At 37.9% G+C, this 22137-nt stretch overlaps 1 protein-coding gene across 2 annotated transcripts in view; it reads left to right on the top strand.

Annotated features, from left to right (window-relative positions):
• Positions 1-11265, top strand: part of MAML2 (mastermind like transcriptional coactivator 2) — a 371294-nt gene extending 360029 nt beyond the window's left edge. For both annotated transcript variants that reach the window (XM_055283362.2, XM_063642052.1), the window contains exons 4-5: positions 2286-2397; positions 7899-11265. In XM_055283362.2, coding sequence (XP_055139337.1) covers positions 2286-2397; positions 7899-8914 — 1128 coding nt within the window. In that variant the 3' untranslated portion in view covers positions 8915-11265. The remainder of the gene's footprint in view (positions 1-2285; positions 2398-7898) is intronic.
• The last annotated feature ends 10872 nt before the right edge of the window (positions 11266-22137 follow it).

Genomic DNA, 22137 nt, shown 5'->3' with positions numbered 1-22137 from the left:
CTTAAACATTTAGGGTTTGGGCAAAACCAAAAAGCATTTCACCAACCACTTTTTCCCTTAATTTGTAAACCCATGTTTAAAAGAAATGTAATCCATATGTTTCTGATTCATTTACACTTAGCTCATCAAAACTGTGTTTTATATGAATTACTTATGTGCAAAAAACTGTGTCTTTCAAGCTTTTTTCTTAGCAACAAGAATTTAAATTTGGTTTGTTGTTGTTTTAAGGCGTTTTCCTCTCCTTTATAGTAGACTTATTCTACTAAGAAGGTTTGGAATTTGATGGGAAACTGAGAAACACATGGTTTAAGTCAGTTCTAAGTTAGGCAGTGCACATTTATTTTCCAGCTAATTTACCCATGTATCTATTACAAAGTTTTCTTTTCTATTTGTTGACTTTTCTATAATTATAGTGTTCTCCCTCTACCTATGCTGATTATTCTTATCTTGAAAATTGAGATTGCTTTGGGATGCATATAAAATTGCAGTGAAGTCATTCTAAAAACTCCCTGATCCATACCAACCAAGATAAAAAGCAGCTCTTAATTCCCAAAGCTGATATGATACTCAGAGCCAAGCCATTTTGTTCTCTGTTGGGTATAAACAATCCTACAGAATGTCAACCTCAGACAGGGTTACTCTGAGACCATGATAAAATGAGACAAAATAACACTTCATAATTTTGTCTAAAAACAGACACAAACAAGGTCACTGTGCAACATCCAAAACACCAAACACCCTCCTCTCTTGTTAAATGAGTGATAGCTACTTCTTTATTCAGTTAGAATTGACTTTACTTTGTGACAGCTTCCAATCTAGAACAAAGCCCCATTTCCTTAGACTCTTCCGAAATCACTCAAAGTCCAAATCTCAGGACAGATTCTTTCTAACATTCTCCTACTGAGATACCCTGTGACTCCTCATGATGTTCGTTCTCCCTTGCTGCAACAAGTAATAAAGCCAACAGCTGTGTTCCTAGTGGTCTTTGACTAAGGATATTGACATATTAAAAGAATGTCTCTATTTTTTTTCTCTTAGCTTCCAAACTCACCTATTCTAAAGATCGAAAGGCTGATTCCAAAAGGAAGAAATGAAGGGAGGACAGCAAACCTGTGCTTTTAGAATGCGGAGCTGAGAAACAGAGTAGCAAGGGGCCTTGTATTGTGTGTCAGGAAAGAGCCTGAGTTTTGGACTCAGGATTTGGTCTCAGTTCTGATACTGTGTGATCTTGAGCAAGTTACTTAGCCTAATAAGGCTTTAATTTTCTTATTTTTTTTAGGTGGAAATAATCATACCTACCTTTAAGAATTGTTTATGAGGACATAAAAAAGAGATAAAATTCATGTAGTGCCTGTATCGGTACCTGTTGGTTATCTCCTGACATCTCCTCCTACCTAGAGTCATCAGATTTAACAAATAAGAATACAGGGCTGGGCGTGGTGGTTCATGCCTGTAATCCCAGTACTCTGGGAGGCTGAGGTGGGTGGATCATGAGGTCAGAAGTTTGAGACCAGCCTGGCCAACATGGTAAAAGCCCATCTCTATTAAAAAAAAAATACAAAAGTTAGCTGGGCATGATGGCGGGCACCTGTATCCCAGGGGTCCAGGAGGAGGAGAATTGCTTGAACCCGGGAGGCAGAGGTTGCAGTGAGCCGAGATAGCGCCACTGCACTCCAGTCTGGGTGACAGAGCAAGACTCCGTCTCAAACAAACAAACAAACGAAAACAAATAAGAATACAGAATACCCACATGTTCTGTATTTTATCTGAAAACCCTAACTTCTATGCTTTCCCCACTGTGTGGGACCAGAATTATATATAGGTACCTGCCAAAGCATATCAGGTATGCTATTCTAATTGAATAAAGAAGTAGCTATCACTCATTTAACAAGAGAGGGAGGTGTTTGGTGTTTTGGAGGTTGCACAGTGACCTTGTTTGTGTCTGTTTTTAGACAAAATTAGAAATTAGCATCTTGAAAAATCACAGAAATTTAGTTCTCATTGAAATCGGATTGCAAAATAAAGAAAATAAGAGTAGTTACTAGAACCAAAACACATGTTGAGTGTTATGGAGAAGTAGAAATTATACTTCCATACAGGAAGTTTATTGAAATTGAAAAGATTTGTCTCTGAATTAAGACTACAAAATAAGGTCATGATTTGTAACCCATGATTGCAAAATTGTTCTTATATTACTTTTCTGAAATTTTGCAAAATTTTACGTGCATTTTCACAAGTGAAAAGGGAATGATGCAACGTAATATGTTTTCATGTCATTTCTCAAGGAGAAAATTGCTCCACAAGATCCGATAAACCGACATTTGTCAAGGCCACCTCCAGATTATAAAGACCAAAGAAGAAATGTGGGCAATATGCAACCAGCTGCTCAGTATTCTGGTAAGTGTTCTTAAAAATTAATAAAAATTATAGCTATGAAAGGAAAAAAAAACTTCAATTTTCAATAATCCCTGTAACTCACATATGATTATAATATCTTTCTTAGAATTTCTAACTCTCATTTGGCTTTCATGCCAAGACTACACTTAAATATTTTTTGGTCCTTTCATCAGTTTTTGCTTAGTCTTGCCCTGTACTCACATATTTCACCACTCTCTGGACTACCTCTGAGAATTCAAAAGAGCTAAATATTTTTCTGTTAGGCTCAATCATTCTCCTTCCAAAGGTATACCTTAACCCAGGTAGTAGAAGGTAAGCAGACATTTCTCCCTCTTAGATAAGCCCATCTCCAAGGTTTCCCCTTCAAAGACAAATGGTCCTGCCACCAAGGAATACTTGAAAAGCAGGTTAAGTTTTCACGAAGTCTCTCAAAAACACCAAAGGTGAACTCCATTTAAATCACAAAGCAAATCTTCTTAATAGCTCTCTCAGTATAAAATAAATGGTAAGTACAAAAGTCCCCCAAATTCTCTCTCCTCCTGCTCATGAAACTCCAAAAGAACCTTTCCCAAACCCAGCCTATATTGCTCTGCCTTCTCCTATTCAGCGTTTATTCAATACACTTCTGCCCAAAACTGTCTAAAATGCTCTGCACTTTCTGATGTAAGTTAATCTTACGCTCTTGGGTTTCCTAAGTTCTCTCTGCCTTACCTGTTACCTTCATCTGTCCAGGAAGCCATAAAGAAGATTCTCTAAAGAAAGAAAGGCTGTGAACACCCCTATTTTATAAATACTTCCTGGTGCCGTTAAGTGTACTTTTAAATATGTTGTCCTGACTTATTTAAACCCCCTCAAATACAACAGGTTGCCTCTTCCAACTAAAGTTGAGAATGGAGCTAGGCTCAGTAGCACGTGCCTGTAGTCTCAGCTATTCTGGAGGCTGAGGTGGGAGGATTGCTTGAGCCCAAAAGTTCGAGGCCAGCCTGGGCAACATATTGAGACATTGTCTCTAAAAACAACAAATAACGTTAGGAATGGGATGTATGTTTTCTACTCTCTAAGATTACTTCGCTTCAGAGCAAAAACAGGATTCTCTAGTTGATTGTCTCAAGGAGGCTGAAAGATAAGATGCGGTTTCCAGCCATGTGTTGCTTAATGATGGGAGTATGTTCTGAGAATTGCATTGTTAGGTAATTTCATTGTGCAAACATCATAGAGTGTACTTATACAAACCTAGATGGTCTAGCTCACTACACACCTAGGCTATATGATATAGCTGATTGCTTCTAGGCTACAAACCTACACAGCATGTTACTGTGATGACTACTGTAGGCAGTTATAACACAATGGTAAGTATTTGTGTATCTAAACATAGAAAACGTACAGTAAAATATAATTAAAAAGACACAAAATGGTACATTTGTATAGGGCCCTTACCGTGATTGGAGCTTGCAGGACTGGAAGTTGCACTGGGCGTCAGTGAGTGAGTGTCATGTGAATGCAAAGGCCTAGGACATCACTGTACACTACTGTGGACCTTATAAACACTGTACACTTAGGCTGCACTAAACTGATTTTTAAAAATTTCTTTCTTTAATAATAAATTAACTTATACATTAATATTTTTGCTTTGCTTTACAACTTTTAAATTGTTTAAACTTTTGACTTTTGTGATAACACAGCTTAAAATACAATCACATTGTACAGCTGTACAAAAATATTTTTCTCCATATCCTATTCTAGAAGCTTTTTTCTATTTTCTCACAATTTTTAAATTATTTTTAATTGACATATAATTGTTCATATACATGGGGTACAGTAGGATATTTTGATGTATGTAAACAGTGTGTAATGATCAGATCAGGGTTGTTAGCATAACCATTACATCAAACATTTATCATTTCTTTGTGTTGGGAACATTCAAAATCCTCTTCTTGGCATTTGAAAACATAGTATAAATTATCCTTAACTATAGTCATCCCAGAGTGCTATAGAACACCTATCTAGCTGTAGTTTTGTATCCATTAACCATCTTCTCTCTAGCTTTTTCTCCCCACATCCTCCCCACCACTGGAAACCACAATTCTACTCTCTACTTCTATGAGAGCAACTTAGCTTACACATATGAATGAGAACATATGGTTCTGTGCCTGAATTATTTCACTTAAAATTTTTTAAAAATTTTATGTTTTTATTTTTTGAACTTTTTTTTAAACTAAGACACAAACACACACAAACACACATTAGCCTAGGCCTGTACAGGGTAAGGATCATCAATATCACTGTCATCCACCACATCTTGACCCACTGGAAGGTGTTCAGGAACAATAACACACATGGAGCTGTCACCTCCTATGATAACAATGCCTTCTTCTGGAATATCTCCTGAAAGACCTTCCTGAGGCTGTTTTACAGTTAACTTTTTGTGTAAGTAGAAGGAGTACACTCTAAAATAATTATTGAAAGCATAGTAAAATGTTTACTATGCTTTTTATATATGATAAAAGAAGATAAAAAAGGGTACATATGTGTAGGGCACTCACCATGAATGGAGCTTACAGGACTGAAAGTCACACTGGGTGTCAGTGAGTGGTGAGTGAATGCATTTAATAATTATTTTAGAGTGTCCTCTAAAATACAGCCATAGGAATTTTTCAGCTCCACTATAATCTTATGGGACCACTGTCATACATGCAGTCCTTCATTGACCAAACATCGTTATGCAGTGCACACTATACTTGAAACATGGTTTTTTAATACCATGGCCTATGAGTGAGCTTTGAAAAAGCTGGGTGCCCTTTGGAATACTATACAAAATTCAAGGTGGATATTTAGGTTTTTCTCATCCTACTCATATAAAAGGATCCCAGGGACAGTAGTCTAGGGCTGGCTTGCTGGATTTCAAGCAGCTTTTATCTTTCCACTCCATCTCTTTTAGCATGTGGCTTCTATCCTAAGGGCTGCCTGGTAGCTACCACATCACTAGTCTCATACTTGTATTCCGGGTAGGAAGAGGAAAGAAAAGAAATCTGATTCCCTTAGCCAGAACGTATTCACCTGGACCCTCCTGCCCACCCCATCTACAAGGAAGTTCGGGAAATGTGGTTTTTCAGCTGACCACATTGCTCTGTTTCTAAAGAAGGCTCTGTTTCTAAAGCCAAAGCTCTGTTTCTAAGGAATATAGAGAGGTTGGATATTGGGTAGGCACCTAGCAGTCTCTTCCACAGTGAATATTGGCATTTTTCTAAGAGAGAAATCCATAGCATCCAACTGCTGACACTTAAGTGGGTCAGAATCACTATTCTAGAGCATTGAGTTTCCCATGTCTTCTGATAATGAAATAAGCAACAAAACACAATACAGACTCTTTTTAAAATCATTTTTTATTTTAATCTTGGTACAATAATAATTACCTTTCCCAGATTTCGATATTAAAAATGGAGTATGAAAAGCACCTGGAACAATCTCTGTCACCTGTTAGGAGCTTTTAAACATTAACTGTTATTATTTTGTGATCTTTGTGGAAATTCTGTTTATTCTGGTTGTATAAAAAGTTTGTTTTATAAACCTTCTCAGGGCATATCATTAAAATACAGGGCAACTACAGGTGATAATTTTTAAAACCTCTACATTTTTTTCCACAGCATTTTCAAAATATAAATTCCCTTGATAGGAAACTTTCAGATACAAAGATGATATTGCTTAATCTTATTGGCATTGTATGTCGTCTCAGTTATTGTTCAAGTGTCTCCTACCTGGCTATCTCTCTTCATCAAACACTGCCCACTACACAATACACTACACGGATACAAGGAGATACAAGAGACTGTTCTTGCCTTCAAGGGGTATGTAGTCTAGTTGGGGGCATATTTATAAATAAATAGCGAGGCTAATGTGTTCATTTGGCCCTCAGTCTTTCAGGATGTATACCTGCTAGGTGTCCTTAAGCAGCAGGGGATAGCCCACGTTTACAATTGCAGACATGCTCTCCCCATCCACTGACATTGTGATATTCTTATGTGTGTTTAGTGCTGTATTTCTCAGAATCTCTGACTCTCTGGGCCTCTCTGATCATCTTTGCCTCCAAAAATGTTTCCTCATGATGACTTTAACCTCCAGAAGTCAAGAAGATTTCAACGTGTTGGTTAGTCACTATCTGTTGTGTGGAGCTTCTTATTACACAGCCTGTGGCTTAGGCACTTGTTCCATATTGTTGCAGAACTTTCTCCTTAGTTCAGCTAAAACCAGGCTCTTGTCACATGGCCAGGAAAGATTAGGCTCGTGGACACATAGAAGGATGAGGAAAAATGGAATTTATTGGGCATAAAGGAAAAATAACTCTCGGCAAAGTGAGAGAGAGTCCTGCTGGCAGGTTTCCCACCTCACAGATTGAATTCCAGGTCACCGCACAGGAACAGGAGAGGCCAGGCTCCTCACTGCTGCAAATGGCACGAACTTCCCGAGGCTCCACCCTGTCTTCCCAGTGCACAGGTGGGCATTATTCAGAAAGAGTCAGAAAGGGGCTTCATCCAGGACCAGCAGTCCAGTTTTTTAGCCTTCAGGCTGTATTAGGTTTGAAGGTAGCGGGGAGACCCTTGTCTGCCTCCTGGGTCTCTATCAATATCCTCTCAGTTATTGACAGGCATCAGTTTAACTGGCAGGCACTTTGAGGCTCCACAGATTGCCCAATACTAAGTGCTAAATGAAAGATTCAAAGGGCAAATACTGCTGGAGAAAGGAGGCTGGAAGATAAAAGAAAGCTTAATGGAGGAGCTTCGGCCTTAGACTGAGCCTTGAGGAAAAGATAGGGCTCAGTGAGGAAGGGAAATGCCATAAGCAAAGGTGGCTCACAGTGCATTGAGTAACAATTTGATAGTAACTACACCTCCTGGAACTGAAGATTTTCTTTATGGAGATAATTTCTAGAGCATTGAATTCCAGATGTTTAAAGAGATGGAGATTTACCCTTTGAACACTGGGGAGTCACTGGGGTAGCTTCTTGAATGGGGATGATTCAAAGAACGGGACATGATTTTCAAGGCCATAGTTTGGGAATATTAATCTAGGAGCCATGTGTAGCATTCATCCACACTTTCTCATTTGGACCTGGGGTAAACAGTAACATGGATTTCATGAGAGCTGACTAATCAAGACTATAGCCTCTGGACTTGGAACATAGTGAAGCTAATTCAAAATGGAAGATTGATTATTACCTCCCTTCAATGACTTCAGAAGAGGAATAAAATAAAACCTACAAGATAGAACTATTTTATTTTAGTCTTCTTTTTGTAATGTGTAAACTTTTGAACCAAAGAGTGACCTCAGGTGCTCCTTCCTCCCAAGAGCTGTCTTGTTCCTTTTATATAATTTATTTGATGATTATTTCGCCTAAATTGTCTTACACCTGAAAGCAGTTTCAGATTGATGAGTTATTGAAAAGTGCAATTACAGAGGAGATAACATACTGTTACGAACTAATAAAATTCTCTTCTTTTTCTCAGGTGGCTCATCCACAATAAGCTTAAACTCTAACCAGGCTTTGGCAAACCCAGTTTCAACACACACCATTTTAACTCCCAATTCCAGCCTCCTGTCTACTTCTCATGGGACAAGAATGCCATCATTATCTACAGCAGTTCAGAACATGGGGATGTATGGAAATCTGCCTTGTAATCAACCTAGCACATACAGTGTCACTTCAGGAATGAATCAATTGACCCAACAGAGAAACCCAAAGCAATTGATAGCAAATCAGAACAACCCTATGATGTCACGGCCACCTACCTTAGGGCCAAGTAATAATAACAATGTAGCCACTTTTGGAGCTGGATCCGTTGGCAATTCACAACAATTGAGACCAAATTTAACCCATAGTATGGCAAGCATGCCACCACAGAGAACATCAAACGTAATGATCACATCCAACACAACTGCACCAAACTGGGCCTCTCAAGAAGCAACAAGCAAACAGCAAGAAGCCCTGACATCTGCAGGAGTCCGCTTCCCCACAGGTACACCTGCAGCCTATACCCCAAATCAGTCACTGCAACAGGCAGTAGGTAGCCAGCAATTCTCCCAGAGGGCAGTGGCTCCTCCTAACCAGTTAACACCAGCAGTGCAAATGAGACCCATGAACCAAATGAGCCAAACACTAAATGGGCAAACCATGGGTCCCCTCAGGGGTCTGAATCTCAGACCCAATCAGCTAAGCACACAGATTTTGCCTAATTTGAATCAGTCAGGAACAGGGTTGAATCAGTCGAGGACGGGCATCAACCAGCCACCATCCCTGACGCCCAGCAATTTTCCTTCACCCAACCAAAGTTCCAGGGCTTTTCAAGGAACTGACCACAGCAGTGACTTAGCTTTTGACTTCCTCAGCCAACAAACTGATAACATGGGCCCCGCCCTAAACAGTGATGCTGATTTCATTGATTCTTTATTGAAGACAGAGCCTGGTAATGATGACTGGATGAAAGACATCAATCTTGATGAAATCTTGGGGAACAATTCCTAAAGAAGAAAAGGAAAACAATTTACAAACTCCAAGCACTAAAAGGCAGTATTTTACAGAAACTCTGTAGAGGCTGAACTGTTGATGTTCAGGTGGACTACATGAAGATAACGTGCTTAAAAATGGAAAGCAGAAAGTAACTGCAACGATGAACATTTTGGTCCAAATTCTTGTTTTAAATCTTACACCTGAAAGTAAAACATTGGGATCACTTTTCCCTGTCTAAACTCCAGGACACAGTATCCAATTTATCCAAACAGAACTGTGGTGTCAATGTGTAATTAATTGTGTAAAATAGCCTTCCCAAGTTTCTTTTTCCCTGGAAAATAAAAAAGGTAATAGAACTTGTAGTTTATTTAAACCCCATGTCATGAGGAGGTACTAGTTCCAAGCAACAAATTCCTTAATTTGCTCTAAGATAGGTATGGTTTAATCTTCCCACTGTGTGTTTTCATTTAATTTTCCTGAAGCTTGCAGGATAGATTGAAATGTTACAGGTTTGTTTGGAGTAACCAAACAGTATACGAATAAAGAAAAAGCCAGAGAACCTAGAAAACATCCAGTGAATTACAGAATTTCTTCCCCATATTCACTCCTCACTTTTACAATTTTCCCACAATCCTCTACTTCAGTGGGATGCTGTGTCTAGTGATTAAACAAAAATATAGAGCTGTGCAATTTGATTTTGGCTTCCACAACCAATATCTGAATCCATTCCAAATAAAATTTTAGATATAACAAAGACTTGTCCTAATCATACTGAAATATTGGTGCACACCTCTCTGCACTGGATTTCACTTTTTTAAAAAACCCACTGGACATTGCTATAAATAAGATTTATTTGGCTACAAATAACCTGGGATGTTGCTTATTATGATTGATGCCTGCTGGTTTGTTCCCAAGCTGAGTGAAATTGAGCCTCATCCTCCCTACTCATTTTGATGACTGAGGCTGGTTCATAAGAAAAGGAAGTTTGGAGAATAAAACTGAGATTAGAAAGTATCATGTTTTGGTTGGAGATAAGAACCAGGGGTGGCAAGTACCAGTGTGTACAAGTGTATTTCACGGAGTTTGAAGGAAAGCATAATCAAGAGGGAAAACAATTTGTCCTTCATTGGACATATTATTTGGATTTGGGTGAGCAGCAAAATGGAATGTGGTCCGTTAGGAGCATTCTGTTTGTTCTTCTGTCCCTGATGTGATGAATCATTACCACATGCTAGATGGACTCTTCATATCCAGCTTTTGTCCCTCAGGGCTGAGCACTGTATTAAAGAGTTTTTGTTGAGTCATTTAACTTTAGTGTCCACATACAGTTCAGCTGTAAAATGGGGAAGACGTGTGCTGATTTGGAATGAATGCAAAATATCACTATCATTTTCCTAATTACAGAGGAGCAAAGGTTATCTTCAGCCCTTTCAGTTCTATGGTCACATATTCAAATATCAAATGTAATTTAGCTGAAGTTATTTAATAACCAAGTCTTTCAATATCTGTTCAAAGAAAAAGAACACACTTTGAAAATTCTGCAAAGCTCTCTCCCAGTCTTTAAACTGTCTGGAAGCACTCTCCTTCTTTACAATACCAACATCACTGGCCCAGAATCTTTCCTGTGCTAGGTTGTAAATATAAATAAATTACTTGTTTTGTAAACTTTTGTAAAGAATATTTTGGTAGAAATACTTAAAACATATTCTTTGGGTTATATTTATACATATGTGAAATAAATATACTATCAAAAGGTTATATTTTATACAAAAAGTAAATTGCTACCTTTTGTATGCTAATATGCAAAGTTTTGTATAATATGATGGTTTATTTTTAGCTCTACACTTAAACCATAGGTGGTTGAGTGGGAACTTTTGAAAACTATCAAGAGGCTTGTTAGACAAATTTATATTCTGAAACCTCAATAAGAAAGCATTCCAGGTTTCAATCCTTGTTTTTTGTCCTGCTCCCAAATTCTTTTTTAAACACATAGTTCTTATGTCTTATTTGAGTCTTCTGCTGTGCACATTGTATTGGTCCTTGTTGCATGTAGTCTACTGTGTGTTTTCCCATTTTATAAGGCAGCATTTCTCCATACAAAAAGAAAAAAAAAAAAGATGTACATATAAACGCTTTTATTGTATGGCTCCTCCATGTTACTGTATATATCTGCCAGCACTTCCCAGTTACACTCCTGTGAGTCGGCTTATTTTTGCCCTAACATAAATAGTATGTTTTGTAGTAGTTATCAAATTTAAGAGATAAAGCAATCAGAATGTTTGGATTTTCTTCTATCTTAATGTGAATTTCATAATTAATGTCTATTTATTCAGCTATTCATTAAAATACAGGATTCTTTGGGAAAACATGGTGTGTAGTCTGTAGTTTGTTTTTTAGCAGCTTATTACCAAAGATGACATAATTTTCCTGAAAGCAGAGATAACGATAATTTGATAGACATATTTAGCTAAAACTTTAAGATTTACAACTTAAGAGCTATTGGAATACAATCTGCCATTTATAGAAATACCAGACCACTTAATTGTTAGCATTGTTTATCATCCTGACATAGAGAGGAGGTAGAAGTAATTTTTCTTTTTTGTTTTAAGTCAAAGACTAGAAAGCAGCTTAAGCAAATAATTCGGTCTTGGCTTTTTGTTAAGCCCTATGAAGATAAATAACTCTGCTCTAAGTGAATGCACTAATATTACCTGCATTACTGTAAACGTACCACAATGGTAAAGATTTCAACTTGTAAACAAGTATGTTGTATTGCGTATAATTTCATGTGTAAAAAACTGTTTTAAAAAATTCAGAAGTAGGCCAGGCATGATGGCTCACGCCTATAATCCCAGCATTTTGGGAGGCCAAGGCGGGTGGATAACGAGGTCAAGAGATCGAGACCATCCTGACCAACATGGTGAAACCTCATCTCTACTAAAAATACAAAAAATTAGCCAGGTGTGGTGGCGGGCGCCTGTAGTCCCAGCTCCTCGAGAGGCTGAGGCAGGAGAATCACTTGAACCCAGGAGGCGGAGGTTGCAGTGAGCCCAGATTGTGCCCCTGCACTCCAGCCTGGCAACAGAGTGAGACTCCATCTCAAAAAAAAAAAAAAAAATTCAGGAATCGTTATCCTGTGTGAAATCATACTTTCAGTCGTCAACAATATTGTTGCTTCATTATACAAAGTTCTGAAAACTATTCATAATAATGGTTAAAGGCAAGTTTAGTCTCTAGGAAGCTTCTAAACGAGTGAAATGTTGACTTGTCTCAGTGTTCTTTAGTTGACTTAAAAAGTTTGTATTAACATTCTACATGCATGGCATCTACTAAATACTAGGGAAATACAACCTAATTCTCAGGCACTGTGGGCATTTGCCTGGCCTGCCGTGTGGCATTTGGTCAGACCAGGCTAGTGAAAACAGGCTAGGTAAACACAGCCCGACTGGACATATTTACATAGCCCTTCTTGAGAGTCAAGGAGGTTGAGAATAAGATGGGCCTTTAGAGGAGGCAAGAAGAACCATTCCAAATTCTCCTGCTCTGCTGTCTAAATATGTTGTTAAGCTCTCATTATCCCTTTCCCCTCTACTAAAAAGGTATGTGACATTATCTTTGTTATTAGCATTATTAATAAACCAATAATGAAATTGAAATTTTTTTTTTTTTTGAGGAGTCTCGCTCTGTCGCCCAGTCTGGAGTGCAGTGGTGTGGTCTCTGCTCACTGCAAGCTCCACCTCCCAGTTTCGTGCCATTCTCCTGCCTCAGCCTCCTGAGTAGCTGGGACTGCAGGCATCCGCCACCATGCCTGGCTAATTTTTTGTATTTTTAGTAGAGACGGGGTTTCACCGTGTTAGCCAGGATGGTCTCAATCTCCTGACCTCGTGATCTACCCCTCTTGGCTTCCCAAAGTGTTGGGATTACAGGCGTGAGCCACCGCACCCAGCCTGAAATTGACATTTTTATATAGTCCGTATTCCAATGAGCCTGGAAGGTCAGAGAGGAAAAAAACAAAATCCACATTTAAAAAAAATAAATAATATATATACAGATTAAGAGAAAAATGTGTAATTACAAAATTATCTATGAACCCCATTGTGTAGCCATGGGAGTAGAACTGAGAGTGGAAAGGCAAGTGCAAAAGAGAGAAAAACTCAGCTCCTTCCCAACCTTTAGTTGCCAAAGGCTGTTCAAATTGTTAATCATTTTATCCACAATTTCTCTTTTACATTTCTGTGACTTTTCGCACCCCAAAAAAGAGGGTTTGGGGCTGAAATAACACTATATTCCCTTTCAACTCTAAAACCCTTTGTTAGACTTTCTTCCAAAACTAAGTAGAAAATTAGCCAAAAAAAGACTCACTAGCATCCTTTCTAAAATAAAGAAATTTTATTTTAGGAGAAAACCAGTATTTTGAGTAATATACTCCATTGGGTATATATTAATGAACTTTTGTGATTTGTAAATGGCAGTGTAACAGCTTCTAATATCCTTCCTAAGTTCCTGTTCTCGTGCTGCTATAAAGATACTACCTGAGACTGGGTAATTTATAAAGAAAAGAGGCTTAATTGACTCACAGTGCTGTATGGCTGAGGAGGCCTCAGGAAACTTACGATCATGGTGGAAGGCAAATGGGGAAGCAGATACATCTTACATGATGGCAGGAGAGAAAATGCACAGTGGAAATTGCCATTTTTAAACCATCAGATCTCATGTGAACTCCCGCACTATCACAAGAACAGCATGGGGGAACCACCCCATGATCCAATCACCTCCCAACAGGTCCCTCTCAACACGTGGAGATTACTATTTGAGATGAGATTTGTGTGGGGACACAGAGCCAAATATCATAGATGAAGTACCAGGAGTGTCCTAGGATCAGCTTCACTGGTAGCAATAAAATAACTAAAACCTTGTACCATGAGAATTAAGAAAACATATTGACCTTAGATTTTAAAAATCAAAATGCTGTTGCTTAGGTTTTTAAAACCAAAATGCTGATCTGCGTGCAATAATATAAATAGAGAGCTTCTGTTTGTTTACATAAATAGCATCTTAAATTCCCTTTTATCAAATTTAAGTCACCTTCAGCTCTAGGATGTGCAAGAATATACAAATGCTTTCTACAATACTTAGGATTCTTTCAGCAAAAGGGAGGAGGAAGGGTAGGAAAGAGACAATAATATATACAATACTGCCTACATATATAGAAACTTCTTTTGGGGTTCTTTCAGCAAAAAGAGGATAGAAGGATAGGAGAAAGGATGGAAAGAAAACATGTCTCCAATAGGCCTAGAAAAAAGTATGTACTGCTTAACGTAACTAAAACTTCTGGGAGATACTGGATTTAGGCATGGCTGTATACAGCAGCTCAACAATGTCATCAAAAATTGGTTCTTTTACGTCTCTCGCCTTTGCTTCCCTGTGTCTTGTCTCTATCCTTGGGCATGCCCTTCTCTTATATTGGCAAAGTGGTTGACAAGCTCCAGATTTAACATCCTCATAAGTCCGTGTTCAGCATAAACAGAGTGAATGTTTTCCTTTCAAAAGACCTAACTCTGTGTCTCACAGACTTTAATTAGGGTGTGTGCCCATCCCTGAACAATCACTTTGGCCAAGGAGGTACAGTGTACTGATTGGCCAGGCCTGAATCAAATTCCTATCCCTGTAAGCAGAAGTAGTGTTAATACCACCCAAACCGAATGGGCTGAGGGTGAGAAAGGGGTAATTTCTCAAAGGAAAATCAGGTTGTTATTGTCAGGGGAAAAAAATAAATAAATACAAGAAATAGATGTAAAAAAAAAAAAACCTCACAAATGTTTACTACCTTTTTCTGGCTGCCCTATTTTCATACACACTGTATTCCCCATATCTTAAATTATAAGATCTCACTAATAATCCAAACACACTCACCTTCTGCCTATAGAGAGACAATCTAAATCTCATCTGTTTGCTGCATTCACCTCCTAGACCAGCACACCTAGGTGAGGTAAACTCTTTTGCCAAGTAAAGATGGACCAGCAACCTAAGCCCAAAAGATGTTTATTCACCTCCAGTGTATACAATAAACATTCAGTATGGAAAGAGAACAGGATAATGGTAATGATAAGTTCTACTTGGAAGAGAAACTAAAATGTATAGATAGCATCTTAAGAGTAAAAATTATTTTGCCCTTGGGCTTTCGAATCAACAGCTTGGGGGAGAAGAGACATAAAAACTTTCTGTCCTCAGGATGCATGCCAGTTGCATTTTACATTGAGAATAATTGTCTCTTTCCTCAGAGAGTATATTATATTAGGTGCTTGGGAGGGGCCCAGAGAATCAGAATTCTCTCGGGTCCCAGTCATATCTCTTGCTAACATCCCTATCTCTCTGACTTAGTATGCAATAACTTTAGCTTAGGATTGAGAATTCAACATTCTTTAAAAAGTCTCAATTGATTTCTAATCAGAGAATGAAAACCAATCCAAATATTTCATGTGTCAGGGAGATTTTAATGCAAGGAATTGGTTACACAGGTGATAGACAGCAGAGATGCCAAATAGAGAATGGTGAGAACCATTCAGAGATGAACAAAAGCAAGAAGCCACTACAGCTTCTAGGATGCAAGGGCAAAAAGACAAGGAGCCAGGATCACTAAGCAGATGCCGCAACACCGGCTGGCCTGTCTGGTAGGAGCCAGATCCAGGGAGAAGTTTCAGCTGTTAATGGAAACATCACTTATGACAGAGAGGGAGGAGAAGGAATACAACCCCACCCTCACTCATCTTCTTTCACTCTCCAGGAAATGTGTCTTATTTGCTGAACTCAGCTGGAACATAGTCTGAAGGAGTGCATTACAGATCAGAACAGAAAAAGGGAAAGGAATACATCTGCCAATACATTGGCCCAGGTCTGCTATAACAAGCCTGCAGCTTTCTCAGCAAAGCCTGATTTTCCTCCTTCTCCGTTTTCAGATACATTAACTTAATCTAAATTTGTCCATTTATTACAGAATGGTATCAATTAGTAAACTGTTCATCACAGGTATTTGAAACCCCACCTGATGGTGGTTTAAACAGAGAAGGGTTTTTAAAATATTTCATTGGCTCTAAGAACACAAGTTTTTCATATTTTTATTTGTAAAATTAGGTAATCATTTACAATTGATGTGAAGAGAAAATAGTATATTATTGTATAATAGCATTTTCTTTTCTTAGTGGTATAGGGAATAATGATGTGTCTTATAATCAATGGCATGAATGTGATGAAATGTAGTATTTGTCTTGTGGAACAAGGGGTCTGGGTGGGCAATCTTGACCAGGAACAAGGGTCTAACAGTGCTATCAGGTACTCAGGCTATTTTCACCTTTCATCTCTGCCATGGGTATGCATAAAAGCCTTCTTCCTCATTCTTGACACCAATGATGACAAGAATCATTACCTCAGCCTCCTGTCTATGTTCCAAGCTAAAAAAAAAATGGAAAGGAAAACGATATGAAGGGCAAAAATGTTGCCTATAGCAAGTCTTTACATTTTCTTTTCGGAAAGATCACCCAAGCTAGAGACTTTCAACTATACCTCATTAGCTCTGACTGTGTTTTATGGCCTTTCAGATCTTCAAGAGAGGCTGGGTGTCAAGTATTTAAAGTATAGCCTCTATAGGAGAGGATATATAGTAGAGCAGGTGGTTGGAAATGACAGTATTAGTAAGAGTATAAAGATATGCATAGGAATGATAAACATAAATTTAAGATGCTGATCATCTTTGAATAAATGGATTATAAGAATTGTCATTGGGAAATTGTACACAGAGAGCTTTATTATAATTGTGTTATGTTATTTTCTTAGCTGGATGGAGACTACATGGTTGTTATATTGTTTATTTTAAGTGTCTTTTTATACCTGAAATAGATAGTTAGAAATGAAAAAAGCTCAGTTATTTGGAATGACCACTAATGGCATTCTACTGTAAATAAATGAATAAATAGTTTTTGATTTAGAGTTATTGCAGGATGCAGATGAAATACACAGAAAGTCCCAATACTAGATTTAAAAATAAAATGAGAATTTCAAAAGTTACTAAAAAGCTACAGAAATAAAGATTTTGTGGTATTGGCATAAGTATAGACATACAGATCCATGGAATAGACTCTCAATTCTATTCCATGAATCTGTATGTCTATTCTTCACATTTATGGTCACTTGAGTTTTGACAAGGTACCAGGACAATTGGCGGGGTTGGGGAGAGGACGGTGTTTTCAAAAATAGTACTGAGACAGCTGGATATCCACATGCAGAAGAATGAAGTTGGACCCCTACCTTACACTACATACAAAAGTTAACTCAAAATGGTTCATAGATCTAAATTAAGAACTAAAACTATAAAGCTCGTGGAAGAAAATAGGTGTAAATCTTCATGAGCCTGAATTAGGCAATGGTTTCTTAGATATGACACCAAAAACGTAAGCAACAAAAGAAAAATTAGATAAATTGGGCTTCATCAAAATTAAAAATTTTTGTGCTTCGAAGCCACTATCAAGAAAATAGAAAAATGGCCATAGAATGGGAGAAGCTATTTATAAATTATACATCTGATAAGAGGCATCTGAAAATAGTTTTAAAACTCTTACAATTTTACAAAAAGACAATCCAATTTAAAAATACACTAAGTATTTGCATGGGCTTTTTACCAAAGAAGATATACAAGTGGTCAATAGACACAGGAAAAGATGCTCGATATAATTATTCATCAGGGAAATGTAAATTAAAACCACAATGAGATAGTATTCATACTTCATACTTAACTAGGATGGCTATAATAAAAAAGACAGACAACAAATGTTTGCAAAAATGTGCAGAAATTGGAACTCCCATACACTGCTAGTGGGAATGTAAAATGGTCCAGGCACTTGGAAAAAGATCTAGAAGTTCTTCAAAAGGTTAAACTGGCCGAGGGCAATGGCTTATGCCTGCAATCCCAGCAATTTTGGAGGCCGAGGTAGGCAGATTGCTTCAGCTCACAAGTTCAGGACCAGCCTGGGCAACATGGCAAAACCTCTTGTTTCTACAAAAAACACAAAAATTAGCCCTGCATGGTGGCACATGCCTGTAGTCCCAGCTACTTGGGAGGCTGAGGTGGGAGGATGGCTTGAGCCTGGGAGGCAGAGGTTGCAGTAAGCCAAGATCGTGCCACTGCACTCCAGCCTGGGTGATAGAGCTAGACCTTGTCTCAAAAAAAGAAAAAAAAAAAAAAGTTAAACAGCATTATCCTATAACCCAGCAATTCTGTTCTGAAGTATATGACCAAGAGAAATGAAAGCATATGTTGTCCACTTGAAAACCTGTACATGAATATTCAGAGCAGCATTATTCATAATGCCAAAAGTAGAGACGATCCAATGTCTATCAGCTAATGAATGGATAAATAAAAGCTGATTCATTCTTATTGTGCAGTATTGTTTGGCAATAAAAAGAAATTAAGTACGGATACATGCTATAACGTAGAAGAATCCTGAGAACGTTATACTCAGTGAAAGCTGACAATCACAAAACACTGCATGATATATGACTGAAATCTTAGAAAATATCCAAAATAGACAAATCCATAGAGACAGAAAGGAAATTAGTGATTGCCTAGGGCTAGGGGGTGAGGTGAAGAATGACTGCTAATGGGTATAGATTTCTTTCTGGGGTGAAGAAAATACCCTAAAATTGGATAGTAATAATGGTTGTACAACTCTAAAAATACTAAAAACCACCGACCTGTACATTTTAAAGTGGAAAATTTTATGTGTGTGATTTATATCTCAATAAGGGCATTTGAAAACAAAAAAAGATAAAGTGGCATTTAAAAAATAGATCAGTAGGTTACCACCAAAGTAACAAATACGCCATTTCCAGACTTGAAGTAAAAATCATGAATCCCTGGACATATGTGTCAATGACAGCTTTTGCCCTGATAGTTTTTGTTGAACTCTGGAGACCTTGAACCTACATTTTGGCAACTGCATAGGTTATGGGGGACAGGATACACAGGCTAGGACATGCTCAAGATGAGGATTATAATAAAAACATCCTCTACAAAAAGCTGGCACTCCATGAGATTACAACCACTGAGTAAGGGTAAAAATGAAATAAACTCTGCTGTGTCATGAAGGGGAAAAATTTTCCCCTGAAAACACATAACCACCAGAGGGCATTCATATACGTTTGGGCTTGCATTCATAAAATTTGTGTGTCAAAAAATATTTGAGTAGAGAATTTTATTTGGGGTGTCCCCAGTTGGCTACAATAGCAGAAAATAGAATCAAATTCTCTTAGGAGGCTTCAGAAAGTTTCTACAAAGTTTCAAAGAAAACCAGCACCAGATCCATTATCAAAAATCACAAAACACATATGTAAACAAAGCATCATGAGTGAGCACCAGCATAAACAACAGACATGAGAACAAGACCCACAAAAGCTTCAGCTTTCAGAAATAGCAGGCACAAATAAAAACCTGTTTAATACATGTAAAGAAATAAAGTAGAAGCTTGGAAATAGCAACATAAATTTCCATAGTGAATGAAGAATAAACATTTTTTTAAGCATGGAAGATTCATAATAATTGATAACATTATAGGCCATAAAATAGCATCATTAAATTTCGAATAATCAGCATTAGTGTGATCACATTCTTCTCCCCCAATTCACCCGTTAGAAATAATTTTAAAAGATGACATGAAACTTCATTCATTTGAAAATTAAAATAAAAAAAAAAATCATCTAGGCCGGGCGTGGTGGCTCATGCCTGTAATCCCAGCACTTTGGGAGGCCAAGGTGGGTGGATTACCTGAGGTCAGGAGTTTGAGACCAGCCTGGCCAACATGGTGAAACCCCGTCTCTATTAAAAATACAAAAATTAGCCGGGTGTGGTGGCACATGTCTGTAATCCTAGCTACTTGGGAGACTGAGGCAGGAGGATTGCTTGAACCCGGGAGGCAGAGGTTGCAGTGAGCCGAGATCGTGCCACTGCACTCCAGCCTGGCCGACAGAGTAAGACTCTGCCTCAAAAAAATAAATAAATAAATAAATAAATAAAATAATAATAATAATCTAAACAACTCATGAGTGGATGGCAAAACTAAAAATATAGAAAATACTTGTAATTACGCCAGATGTGGTGGCTCACACCTGTAATCCCAGCACTTTGGGAGGCCAAGGTAGAGGGATCCATTAAGCTTAGGAGTTCGAGACCACCTGGGCAACATGGTGAAAACCTGTCTCTACAAAAAATAAGTACATAAATAAAAATTATATATAGAGAGAGATAGATAGATATAGATGATAGATAGATGATAGATAGATAGATGATAGATAGATAGATAGATAGATGATAGATAGATAGATATAAAATTAGCTGGATGTGATGGTGTGCACTTGTAATCCAAGCTACTCGGGAGGCTGAGGTGGGAGGATCACTTGAGCCCAGGAAGCAGAGGTTGCAGAGATCGCACCACTGCACTCCAGCCTGGGTGACAGAGCCAGACCCAAAAAATACACACACACGGCACAAAAAAAAAAAAAAAAAAAGAAGGAAAGGAAGGAAGGAAGGAAGGCAAGCAACCTTGTACTTAAACAATAATAGAAATGTATGCTGCTTGAGGAATTGGAGCAAAATCTGTTCCCTTAATTGCTTTCATTAGAAAAAAAAGTTTAAAGTGAATTTTTAAAAATTCAACTTGAGGAACAAGAACAAGAATGCAAGAAAAATCTGAAGAAAAGTAAGGGAAATAACAAAGAATATATTTTAATTAGTAAAGTAAGGGCTAAACCAAGCACACAGTAATAGGGAGGATTAACGATGCCAAAAGTTGATTCTTTAAGATATTTATAAAATTGACAAACCTCTGAAGAAATTGAGAAAATTGAAAAAAATTGAGAAGACGACAATATTATTAGGAATTTAAAAGGAGCATAACTATAGAAACTACAGAGATTAAACAGGTAATGATAAGATATTGTGCACAAGTTTATGGCAATAAAGTTGAAAGTTTAGAGGTAATGAATGAATTACCACAAAATACAACTCACCAAAACTGATTTAGGAATAAATAGAGAAGTTGGATAGCCTGATAGCTATTAAAGGAATTTAGACAGTCATTCAAAATCTTGCCACAAAGAAAAAGGCAGGACAAAAAAGCTGGATTTTATGAAATAGTCAAGAAATAGTTCAGGCCAATTTTATGTGAATTTTTTCAGAGAATTGAAAAAGAAGAAACGCTTTTCAATTTCCAACTCGATTTTTTTTTTAAGATGGAGTCTCGCTCTGTGGCCCAGGCTGGAGTGCAGTGGGGCAATCTTGGCTCACTGTAACCTCTGCTTCCTGGGTTCAAGTGGTTCTTCCTGTCTCAGCCTTCAGAGTAGCTGGGACTACAGGTGCGTGCTACCATGCCTGGCTAAATGTTGTATTTTTAGTAGAGACAAGGTTTCACCATGTTGGCCAGGCTGGTCTTGAACTCCTGACCTCAGGTCATCCACCTGCCTCGGCCTCCCAAAGTGCTGGGATTACAGGCGTGAGCCACCGCACCCAGCCTCCAACTCAATTTTTAAAGCTGGCATAATCATGACACAAACATAAGACATGGCTGGCACACGTTAGGAAAATTATAGACTAGTCACACTCATGAATGTAGTTTCAAATATCTTAAACCAAATTTTAACCAACACCACCCAGTTGTATATAAAAGACATAATACATTATGGCTAAGTTGGGTTTCTCCCAGTAGTACAAAGTTGGTTTAAAAAGTTGTCAGGAACAAGAAGAGGATGCCTACTACCATCCATTCCTACCTGATCTTCTGGTGGAAGTCCTACTCAGTACAAGAAAACAAAAAGAAAAAAATACATTAAAATTGTACAGAAACAAAACAATCATAATTGGATAATCATAAATACATGTGGTTATTCATTTAGAAAACCCCAAAGAATCTAGCCAATTTACCATGCTCTTTGACAGGAAGATTCTATAGTATAAAGTCAGCAACTTCTTTTTCCAACTCAGAATTCCCCAGGTTACCTCTTGGTGATTCCATGCCCAGTGATAATAGCACATGGGCAATTGCAACTACCTAGTCTTGAAAAGGGCAAGGTAGCCAGAAACTCAGTTCCCTCAAAGATAAAGGACTAGGTCACCTACCAAGAGAAGCATCCAAGAGATGTTCTGACCAAGGGAAGTATACCATGGGTGGTAAAGGAGGGAGATGATGAATATCAAC

Source organism: Symphalangus syndactylus, chromosome 6, assembly GCF_028878055.3.
Source record: "Symphalangus syndactylus isolate Jambi chromosome 6, NHGRI_mSymSyn1-v2.1_pri, whole genome shotgun sequence".
In the NCBI taxonomy this organism is placed as follows: Eukaryota; Metazoa; Chordata; class Mammalia; order Primates; family Hylobatidae; genus Symphalangus; species Symphalangus syndactylus.
The sequence above is the reverse complement of the archived record's forward strand: the minus strand, read 5'-3'. Positions and strand labels throughout refer to the sequence as shown.